The sequence below is a fragment of the Sparassis crispa genome (assembly GCF_003851025.1).
Source record: "Sparassis crispa DNA, contig_000001F, whole genome shotgun sequence".
NCBI classification, from domain to species: domain Eukaryota; kingdom Fungi; phylum Basidiomycota; class Agaricomycetes; order Polyporales; family Sparassidaceae; genus Sparassis; species Sparassis crispa.
In genome coordinates, this window is record NW_020939748.1 from 3,273,745 (window position 1) to 3,285,947 (window position 12,203).

Here is a 12,203-nt window from a genome sequence, read left to right on the forward strand (position 1 = left end):
GCTTTGTCTAAAAGTTTATATTATCATTTTTATATCATGAGCTCTTATATTTGAGCACTGTTCATCTAACAGAGTGACAAGGAGAAAGACTCTCATGGCTGACAGTCCCCACTCAGCTGAATTTATGAAAGGCACTATGAACAGCAGCAACTTTCCTGCACTGGTTCTCATAATGACAAGAAGATCATTCCACTATTGCGACACTATCTGCAATGCAACAGCTTGTTCTGCAGACTTGAACTACACATCAGGTTCTATCAACTTTTGACATCTATAAGCCTTTTAACATAAACATCAACCTGTAAAACATTAATGAGGCATAGGTTAGACTCTGAAGATTAAGACAAATAGTTGGCCAGGTCAGAATGCATCAGCTTCGTGCTTGACCCAAAGCTTTCTGGCAATTCTCCCCATGAGCATATGTACTTAGAGTGGATTGCATTGGCACAAACTGAAGTCCAGCTATGTCGAGATCACATTCTGACTGCCAGGTGCCACTGACTGTCCAAAATCTGTCAACCTCTTCAGATGACAATTCGAAACAGGAACCTAGTTGCTCCAGGCTATAGTTCAACTCTGAAACAGGCTTGGCATGGCCAGCTTGGTTATCAACAGCAGAAGTGGTAGGGCTGGAAGATCTTATAAGATGTGGATAATGCTTTTGATAGATTTCATGCATAATCTGATAGAGGTCCGGTAAATCAATAGTGCAACCCAGCTGGTTTGCAATGTGCTTGCGAAATATTTTGTTCACTCTTGTTAATCTCCAGCCACAGGTTCTTTTTCTCTATGGAGCACTGTTGACAAAGACATGTGTTGCATGAAGGAGTGTGGATTTGCCCAGTGTGTTGAGGATCCACATCGTTAGTGGGCAAATAATGCCTAGATATAAGCAGAAAGCCTTGGTAAGGACAGGAACTACCTAGAGACTAGCTTGATATGCCTCCTTGTTTTGCTGAAACTTTGCCTTTGGCCACACAATGACGATGTACCATTTATCAGGAAAAAGTTTTGTAGGAATTGAGAGTCTCCAGCATAAAGAAGGTCGCCAATCTGAAATGCACGTGGACTAATATCACATACGAGGTCAGCTGTGGTTCCCACCATTGTATTACAATTGCCCACAACACTGAGCAGGCCATTGTGCACAACTCACCAGCCATTATAATTGTAATAACACTGGGCACATTGTAATACAATGGCAATTACAATGCCGGCCACATTGTAATACAATGGCAATTACAATGCTGGCCACATTGTAATTGGAAAAAAAAGTATTTACAGTAAGAGTTGAACCCCTGACCTCATGGCCAAAGTTTTGCTTATGTAAGCTACACAAGACACATGCTTTAACCACTACACTATTGGTACTTACTGTTATTTCAACCTCAATTGTATATAATGAGTCTGTCCACTACAATATAATATACAAGCTTCTAATGCACATTTTAATATTATATCTAATACTATTACTTTAAAGAATTAGAAAAAAAGATGAACAAGTAAGAGAACATAAATAGACACTATAATAGTAGTTAACAAAGAGTTAAGAAAGGAACAGTAACAAGTGTTAGTATTTGTAATAGAAGCTTGTATATTATATTGTAGTAGACAGACTTATTATATATAATTGAGGTTGAAATAATAGTAAGCACCAATAGTGTAGTGGTTAAAGCATGTGTCTTGTGTAGCTTACATAAGCAAAACTTTGGCCATGAGGTCAGGGGTTCAACTCTTACTGTAAATACTTTTTTTTCCAATTACAATGTGGCCAGCATTGTAATTGCCATTGTATTACAATGTGGCCGGCATTGTAATTGCCATTGTATTACAATGTGCCCAGTGTTATTACAATTACAATGGCTGGTGAGTTGTGCACAATGGCCTGCTCAGTGTTGTGGGCAATTGTAATACAATGGTGGGAACCACAGCTGACGAGGCAGAAGGCCACAAGTAAAAATTCGAGAACTCGCTGTTCTTGCACAAGCCAAGCCGTGATTTTGACCCTGTAATGCTGTTCGAATGCCTTCAAAAGACGTCCTGGTTTCCAAAGACTGTCCTAAAAGTGCGCAGTGATAGGATCAAAGATTTTTTTGGGTTTTTGCGTGACTAAATGAATGAAGTGGCCATAGTTGGGTCATCACAGAGTGAAGCTATCAAGAATTTCAGGACTAGTTGTATCACCTTGGCATCATCTATTGTGAACTTATTGAACTCTGAAATAAGGCAGACAACAAAATGGTGTGCGGAGGCAATAAGCTTGTTTACTTCTATCAGCCGCTTAGTTCCGCTTCAAAAGAAATTGAATACCTGGCCATTTAGTTCCCATTCAATAAATATCTTGCTAGGGGTCTCTTTATTAGTTTTTCAGACATTCTTCCAAAGAGTCTTTAGGCGACTAAAGGGCCTGGATACAAGAGTACTCCGATTCATGCAAGCAATCAAGTGCTTAAGTTCTGCGGAGTGCCTGAAAATTAGAAAATATAGGTTACAATGAAGAAATTTGTTATAAAATCTTATACACATGCTAGCAATAGATCAGCATCAGTGTTGGCATTCAGGCGCCAAAACATCCAAAGATGCTGAAAATGATGTGGCAACTTCTGTAGATCCAATTTCTTCCAAATCTGTGACAGGCACAACCATGTCAGGGGAGATGTTATCTTCACTGGTGTCTTTTTTATCATTATCATCATCATCATCACTACCTCCTTTCTCATTGCCTTCCACTATGGCCAGATCCCTGTCAGCTACTAACATGTTATCACTTTTCACATTGCCTTGGTCTCTGTTGTCTGTCTCTTCAACTTCAACTTCATTTTCATCTTCTTCATCTTCTTCCTCCTCATTCTCCTCATCTGGACACAGGTGCCAAAATGTATCATTTTTTGGTAGGGCAGGTACTGGCATGTAATAGTTATCCTGAAGCCGTGTCACATACACAAAAATCGATCAGAATATATACTGCCATCTTGCACAAAGTTTAGAGAATATGTGGGCATCACAGAAACAGTCAATCTTATTCTTTCCAAGTGCAGAACAGAAAAGCCCAAGGTCCGTAGGGCAACCAAAGCATTGTTGAATTCCTGGTGTAAATGTCAACAGTGCAACACACAAGCAATGAAAATGGATGGCCAGTTGTCCCTCATCAATTTCTTTCTCCACAGGGTATGAGATAAGAAAGTTGAAAAGACTGTTGCGTGTGTTCTGAACTTGCTGCTGCATGTAGACTTTGATGCACTTTATGGGCTTCATGCACTTCTCAAAGAAGCGAAGATGCAAGCGCATCAAGACACAGATTAATTGTGTCAATGGAAGCTTGTAATGTGACAGGGTCGTATCTTGAAGATGCCAGTATGTGGAATTAGTACTAAGATCAAATACTGTGAATACAATGCAAAATATTCCATATGAATAGGTGCACTCAATGGTAAGCCGATCACAATACACTTTATGAGAGGATTCCACAAAATTATCAGCTTGTCGCAGGTACTCCCAAGTGAGCTTGTAAATGGCTGCTAGACCTCGCTCTAACATTAATTCTGCATTACTTGGGTTTTTGCAGAGGCAGTATTTGCTGGGGTGGGCACGAAGATTGAGGAGAGTAGCAAACTTGATACCTTGATCAAAGCTAGATGATGAATCTGTGGACCTTTGATCACAGCACCACTCATTGAGAAGAGCTGGATAACCTATATTCTGTAACCATGGTGCAAGATTCTGAGACCCTTGCATGCTTTCTGGTTTGAATCATGGATAGCTAGGTTCTGGTGAAGGGTTTGGAATCTCCTTGTGGAATCCAGTCTGGAACAATTGGTACACGGCCATTAGACATATTGTGCATGAAAAGAGTCAAGATTGCTTGGCAGTACTGAATGTGTGACAGAGTGCCCTGAGGTGGTTCAGCGCAAACTCGCTTTTTCCCTGCATAAGATCCAGAGGTTGCATAATGCTCCTTCATCAATGTTTCAGCTGATTTATTTATGCAGAGCGTTATCCAATTATTACATGAGTTGCACCAGAAGCACTTGCTACAGGGAACTCCTTCTGGAATAAGTGCAGACAGCTCCAGGTCTTTAGTCTCCACATTCTGAGTCACTGCGATACCATAGAATTTGAAAATGTAAGAAATGATAGGGTTCAAATGGGTTTTCTGCAATGCCTGTTTAGACTAAAGCCTATTGAGCTGCTTGCACTGATGTGCATGAGCTGTGTTGCCCAATCTGTAAGCTTTTGTAAGATGGCAGATGAAGTCAGAGAGTGGGACAATTTTCTGGTGTATTTGGCAGAAGAGGAATCCAGTTTCATGGTGAAAAAACATGCTAAAGAATTCCAAAGTGGCACAGAATGGACTAGCAGAAGTTACAATTCATGAGGAATGAAGAGATTCTTTCTTATACGCGGTGGACCTTTTGAGGCTGATCTGAACTGTGATGCACTTTTCCCCAAACTGTGGGAAAATCCTAGAGGCAGAACTGGGCTACAAACATTCTAATGGCTCTTCTTGCCCAACTAAAAGTTGATTATAGGTGGACATTCAAAAATTGTTATATTGAAAACCAGTGCAGCTTGTGACAGACGAGAATGGTGTCTTAGATAAAACACAACCCAAAATAAAATCCTCCTGAGGTCACCGGACTTGAACAAAGTCGGGAAATATTCCTCAGTGTATTCGATATAGTTAATCACTTGGTTACCTGGTAGTAATCAAGTGTGATAGTGTGTGTGTGAGTAAGAGGGAAAGACTGTCTTGTAATAAGACAGAGAGTATGACCAAATAATAAGTGACCAAGTAAACAGATGACTGATTGACAGATAACCGAGTCATGACTTGCTTGATGCCTAGAATGCTATGCCTGAATAACACTGTATTCAGGTGAGTATGAACTTGAGTATATACCGACTAGTGACTACTGGGGGTGAGAAGAATGTCCTATACCTTTAGGACAACAGGTTTCCTCTGAAAGTCCAAGTGGGCTTCCAGGGTTTATATACTAAAGAAGGTGGGAAAATTTAAATATTAGAAAAGCACCTTCAATAGAAATAACAATAGAAAATGTGATAATAGGAGTCTGAGTCATAATAATAGAAAATGACTCTGAATAAAACAAAAGAGAGTGGGGGATAATAAAAATAATAAAGACAATAAAAACCTACCTTGCTATTGTCCCTCTAAGTGTCAGACATTGGTCAGCAAAAATGACCAAGCACTTCAGTGACTAAAAACAGACAGAGTAATAGCACAAGCAAGCAGTGGTGAATACTTAAGCATAATACATGAATGCACATGAGTGGAGGGGTTGAGCAAGTGTGCTAGTAAGTACAAAGAAATTTTCTCATCAATTCTAGACCCGCAATGTTCCCTTTCCTCTGAATTTCTTAGCATTGACTTCCTCCTGGTTTCCAGCGCATGTGAAGTCCAATTCATAAGCTTTTCCATAAAGATGAGCTCTGGCACGCGCAGCCTTGGCAGCTTTGGCCTTGGCTTTCATCGCCTTATTGTTGGCCTTGGCCTTGCATCGCTTTGCTTACCAAGCATGATATCTAGAGTATTGTGTTAGTTATGTGAGGTTTTATATTGTAACATATTACCCGTCTGTCACTTGTATAAATAACCATTAACAGAAGAAAGGCTTCACATCATATAGATTACAGTCACAAATTTAGATCATACCTTACATAATGATTCTGCGTGCGACGTGGTTCGTCTGAGTGTCTGCCCCCCGACAGGAGTGAAAATCCAGAAAGGGGCTTGGAGATGGGTAGGTCTGTCGAAAGGGATGGTCAGTGAACAAACTGGAAAGCAGTGCCCTCAAAGATGACAGGGATGAGGTATGGTGGTGACACAGAGCAAGCCTATGTCGAGTCAAGCAAGCGGCAAAGGATGTGCTGGCAGTGAAAGCTGTGTAGATGCCCAAGACGGAGGTGCTCATGGACTTGCTGATGCGACTGTAAATTCTCACATTGCGACTGCAAATTCACCATCTCTGAGCTGGCTGAGAAGGGGTCAGTTTTTGCGGGCACTCCAGCCAGATGTGAGCACTAACACCTTCCCTGCAGCTGCATTTACAGTCAAATGGCCTGCAAAATTCACAGTCCTTCAGTTGGACTCCATGGTGCTCCCGCCTGTATCTGCCCTCCCCGCCTCTTCCTCGATGCCACTTTGTTGACATCCACCACCTCTGTTAGCTCTCTACCTGTCTTACTCTCATCGCACACGTTATTGTCCTCCATGGGTATCAATGGATTTTGGGAGGTTATTTTTTCTCTTTTCCATCATCATTCTCAGCACATGGCTCACAGTTATCCACCAGCTCCTCCAGCCAGCTGCAGAGAGTTGCTCACTCACTAGCTGTGGTTCCCACTTTTGTATAACAATAGCCCAGGTAACTGGGCAAGATGTTGTTCACTACTCATCAGTCATTGTCAATTGTCAAAGTTATTGTTAACAACAGTCTGAGAGGATTGTAATACAATAACAACTTGTACAAAACAACTTGCACTCAGCCAGGGTTAAACCCTGGTCTTCCGGGCACATAATTACATAAGCACATGCCACACACACAGTCTACCAACTGCTCCACTGGACCATGCATTTCTTTTAGCCTCAATTCTATATAAGGCTACTGCCTTCTCTAATATATATATTAGAATCTTTTGTAATGGCTACTATATCCTGTTGTTACTGTTGCTTCTAACAGTGATTGATGTCTCTGTTAATAAGTCTTTGAGTGCCTAATCTTAAGCATTTCCTTTTTAGTTCAGTAAATATTCAAATAATATTAAAATTGTAATATCAAAATTTGTATTAGATGTAACAAAGCTATTAGAAGGGTGAAATAAATAGAAAAATGTGGGTAAATCACTATTATAAGCAACAGTAACAACAGGACATAGTAGCCATTACAAAAGAGTCTAATATATATATTAGAGAAGGCAGTAGCCTTATATAGAATTGAGGCTAAAAGAAATGCATGGTCCAGTGGAGCAGTTGGTAGACTGTGTGTGTGGCATGTGCTTATGTAATTATGTGCCCGGAAGACCAGGGTTTAAGCCTGGCTGAGTGCAAGTTGTTTTGTACAAGTTGTTATTGTATTACAATCCTCTTAGACTGTTGTTAACAATAACTTTGATAATTGACAATGACTGGTGAGTAGTGAACAACACCTTGCTCAGCTACCTGCAGTATTGTTGTACAATACTGGCCACCACTGGTGGCTGAATGGGATAGACATGTCGTGGTTGGGATCTGCGGTGAGCAAGCATGGTTTCAGGACCTGACAGAAAGCGTGAGGAATCCCTTTCCAGAAATAAGGGCCTGTTTGACTTCTGAAATATGACCACAGTTCACTAGCCATCCAGTGACTGTGAGAAAGTTCCTTGAGTATTCCCGCCATGCACCTAAGTTCTTGATAGTAGGCTTCCGACATGATTCTTTGACCAAGGCTTCAAGGTCCTTGACCTTATATCGCCTTTTGTCTCGGTCAGCGTCATAAAACATGAGAACATCTCTCTTGAAGGCATTCCAGTCTGGCATGATATAGGCGGGGAGTGATTCTATAAACGGGTGCACGCTTTGTGCAATACTGCGTGATGTTTTTCGCTTGGTCCTCTGCAGTCACGATGTTAAGCTGAGCGCACAGCCACTCATAGTGCTGCAGAAACCTCACAACTTCTGCATAACTTCCTTTAAACTTCTTCGGTGAACCCTTCATTCTCAGAACCGGTAATCCAGCGATGCCAGTCACCATATTGGACTGCGAAGTGTTGATTGGGTAGAGCTGTAGTGTAGGATAGACTGCCGTGTTGACAGGCTTCAGACTTTTAATCTGAAGGCTGCGAGTTCGACCCCCACGGTGGGCTCCAGATGTCAACTCGGGGTATGCACGGGCCTTGGCCGGAGGAGCTTTTGACTCCAGGTCAAGTAAGTGGTACTTCACTGTGGTTCACCGGGCGTGGCAAAAGGGAAAGTACACCGGGCTATCACAGTTGTTCGTTGAGATCAAATTTATGATAGTGGGTTAGGGGCGCTTGAGCTATACATGTGATTCATTGTCTAAAGTCGAGATGGAGAGTCTGCACAATACAGATGGGGAAATGTGGGGGGATGCCTAGCAACCGTGTGTAAGGGCTTGCTTTCTGTCTTCTGATATGATGTCTACAACCAGTGCAGGGCTTAACAGGTTTTCTTATACGAGGCCTACAACCAGTGCAGAGCTTTCTTCATCTTCTTCGTCTTCCTAATCTGTGTGCCTACAACTGTGTGCAGGGCTTTACCGAGTGCGTATGTCCTAATACAATGTGCCTCGCCGATAACTTTCCTCAGTGATGTCAGTTATGGGTGATAATAAATTATGCTAGTTAACAGCATGAGAGGATAAGCAGGCTTCTAAGTTAGCAAAGGATAATCTTTGAATGTCTGAAGATAATCTTTAAGATAATCCTAAGAATGATCCAAAGGATTATCTGAGTTTAAAAGATATTTTTTAAGTTGTCACCAGCCAGGATTGAACCCTCAACCTTGAGAGAAAGTCACATGATCAACTTACACTAGACACTTTAGCCACTACACCATATCAGCTTATAAACTTACTCTCATGTATCATGGATATAGGAGATTTTGCCAAAGAGACTTGGGCAAATTCTGTCTATAGTGTATAACTGAGTGAAACATAAGACAAAGAATGTCATAGTAGCATTTCATACGGTCTATACTGCTGTTTATATTACAATATCTATATATTAACTTTGTATATGTTGTGAACTACTGTTTACCTTATAGGTACCATTAAAGGTCCATTCTCTAAACTCAAAATTTATGACTATAGTCTTTTTGTAAAAGATGAGATCACAATGTGATTGAATTGTAAGGTATGTACTGAAAATGTTATTATAAACATGCTTTGCCTTGTGTTTAACTTAGCTACTCTCTTATGATAGGCAGAACTTGTCTAAGTCTCTTTAGCAAAATCTCCTATATATATTATACATGAGAGTAAGTTTATAAGCTGATATGGTGCAGTGGCTAAAGTGTCTAGTGTCAATTGATCATATGACTTTATCTGAAGGTTGAGGGTTCAATACTGGCTGGTGACAACTTAAAAAATATCTTTTAAACTCAGATAATCCTTTGGATTATCTCAAAGATTATCTTAAGATAATCCTTCCGTTTAAAGGCTTGCTGATAAAATAATCCTGGAAGAGGTCTGCTAAGTAAGGAGTCTGCTAATCTTAAAGGTCTGTTAATTAACAGTATATATTATCTTCCATAAATGACAATGATGCTTTCCTACGTGTTGTCCGAGAACAGTTTGAGTATCTAGCAATCGTGTGCTAGACTACCTAAAAGAAATGATTAACAAGTTACTAAAAGAAGTGGAATGAACTCCTATTCTTTTAGTTTATCACTTGTAGGGTAAGCTACAAGTGGAGGGAGAACTCTTCACTTATATGGGGCTACAAGTGGGGAGAGAAGACTGAGGGTCGGAGCGCCTCGGGGGTCCTTTTATACCCCTCGGATGTCACCCGTTGTGACTGTTACATAGTAGTGTTATATGGCAAACTGGCCAATAGCAAAATAAGAGCGTCATGTGATCAAAGGAGAAAGTAGGAAGGAAAAATGTCTTAGGACCTTCGTGTCCAATAGCATAAAGTGAGCAGGGAGAAACAGGGAAGATAAAACTCTTGGCACCTCTGTGTCCAATAGCATAAAGCGAGCAGGGAGAAGTAGGAAGAAAGCACTTTTTGAGTTTTTCCCGTCCAATAGCATAATGTAAGCATCAGGTGACATGCTCGGCCAATGTTCTCGGATTCTGTCTTAGTCACATGACTTCTTCGTTGAGCGCTTCACCGGTGGTTACGTGTTCACAAGCCAAACACTTTTGGTGTGTGACAGCGCCCAGAAGACTGAGCTGGCAAACAGATCTGAGTAATGTTACAGCTGGTATATGTGATTGCAATGCTCTGCTTGCTGCGCTTTGATGAAGTGTTGAGGATCTCTTGAGGTGATGTTTATCTTGAGCAAGAGAATGGTGTGACCCGCATGCGTCTTGAGCTGCCATTTCGCAAGACACATCAGAATGGAGGTATGGCTTTATCTCTGCTTCAGGTGAGATTATACTGAACTTCTCAACCTATCGGACTCAGATATTGCACCATTTTGGCTCTATCCTGACAATAAGAAGCCATGGATGTGCCCCATATGGATGTTTGCCAGTCACACCTTTCAGTCATGTTACCTGAACTGAACTCCCATTTACCCTGACATTGTCATGAACTGGACAGCCAGCGGACGTCGGCCCATTGTCACCATGTTGACCTCTACCAGCAGTGGGCCCATATCTTTCATGTGTGGGATACTAGCAGTGGGCCCACCGCTAGTGTTCTTCTCCCAGTGCTCGGCCCACTAGCAGGGCATATTACAGTGTTGTAACCGTTAAGCAATGGGCCCACCGCCACAGGTCAGAGGGTGGGCCGACGCCAGAGCATGTTATCGCCATCGATGGGCCCACTGCCAAAGTATGATCAATGAGCAGTGGGCCCATCGCCACGAGTGTAAGATGACGGATGGGCCCACCGCCAAAGGTCAGAGTGTTGGCCATGGCCAGAGCATGTTTGTCTGAGCAATCGGCCCACCGCCAAAGTATGACGAATGAGCAGTGGGCCGATCGCCCAGAGTGTAACCTGAAGGATGGGCCCACCGCCAAAGGTTAGAGGGTTGACGATTGCCAGAGCATGTTATCGCCAGCAGTCGGCTCATCGCCAAAGCACCCTCAGAGAGGGCCTTACTGCAAGCACCCATGGGATAGGTCATCGCCAGGACATGTTTCCGCCAGCAATCGGCCCACGGCCAAAGGTCAGAGGGTTGGCCAACGCCAGAGCATGTTATCACCAGCAATCGGCCCACCGCCAAAGGCCAGTGGGTTGACGATCACCAGGATATGTCATCGCCACCAATGGGCCCATTGTCACATACAGCCCTGCAGTTTCCGGGCACATTGGTGGTGATGACGTGCTCTGGTGATCGCCAATCCTCTGACCTTTGCCGGTGGGCCCATCACTCACCAGCACTCATGGCGGAGGGCCAATTGGTGGCAAAAACATGGCTTGGCGATGGCCAACCCTCTGACCCTTGGCAGTGGGCCCTTTGCTGGTGGAGCGATATTCCCATGCAGTGAAGCTTTCACTCAGGTCCTTTGGCGATGGGCCAATTGCTGGCAACAACATGCCTTGGTGATGGCGAGCGCAGTCCGCCCATCTCAAGAGTACACTGGAGGAGCGATGGGCTTTAGAGCTTAGTGATGCAGAAGTGAATGTATCCATTTTGTACTGGTATACAAGCTGTTACATAGCGGTCATATATTGCTAACACCAGAACGCTCAAAGACACTAGTTCAGTTGCTGCGATACGCCTCGCCACGAATGTCCCTCAGAATGTACCCCATTTGGAACACGGTCGAGCTGGCATTGAGGTTCGCAACGTGCATATCCTCAGTGAGGTTGAGCTCACGCTGAAGACGTACAATGCGCTCCCGCAACATGGCGCAACGACGACTAACCGCAAAGCTATCACCTTCGTCATCGTCCACTATGAATAAGGTCAACATCAGACTGAAGGTTGCCAGGGATGTACTCACTGGAACTGTCTGCCTCTGCTGCGATCTGTGCAAACGATCTACCGAGGCGGGCCACTTGTGAGCCAGAAGCGGCATTCGTCTCTCCAGGGACTGCCATTGGCAGCAGCTGTGTGGTATCTGGGAATAAGCCTGGAACCTGTTCCCAATGGGTGGGACGATGGATCGGCAGCTCATCTGGAAGTGCTGCCAGACTTGGCATCCTGGAAGTAACAGTGACTGGCTCGATGCTGCCTTTCATATAGTGAATGACAGGTGCATCGTGGTGGAAATTGCTGTCATCGAAAGTGCGAGCTGGCGAGTGAGAGGGTGCCGATGGCGGAGGCGGTGGACTTAAAACATCATCCAACAAAGGCCGCCTCTTTGGAGGCGAAGTGCTGGGACTATTTAGCCACCGGACCTGGCTACACACAGGCATCGCGCCAGGGCTGTCTATCACCAGAGCTCGCCATCGTCCTGGCATGGCGGGAGGACTATTGTCAAAGTCCAGCAGTTTTGGCACTGGTTCCACGTCAAGTGTCTCGTCCACCAGCATGCCCCTCGCCATCGGCATACTTGCTTGACTATCGA

At 43.4% G+C, this 12,203-nt stretch overlaps 1 protein-coding gene across 1 annotated transcript; it reads right to left on the reverse strand.

Annotated features, from left to right (window-relative positions):
• Positions 1 to 11,393: 11,393 nt before the first annotated feature.
• On the reverse strand, positions 11,394 to 12,186 carry SCP_0211680 (hypothetical protein; the record flags this gene model as incomplete). The annotated part of the gene is made up of 2 exons (XM_027755078.1): positions 11,394 to 11,587; positions 11,637 to 12,186. The coding sequence occupies 2 exons, from the start codon at positions 12,184 to 12,186 to the stop codon at positions 11,394 to 11,396; spliced, it is 744 nt and encodes a 247-aa protein (XP_027610879.1).
• Between the last annotated feature and the right edge of the window lie 17 nt (positions 12,187 to 12,203).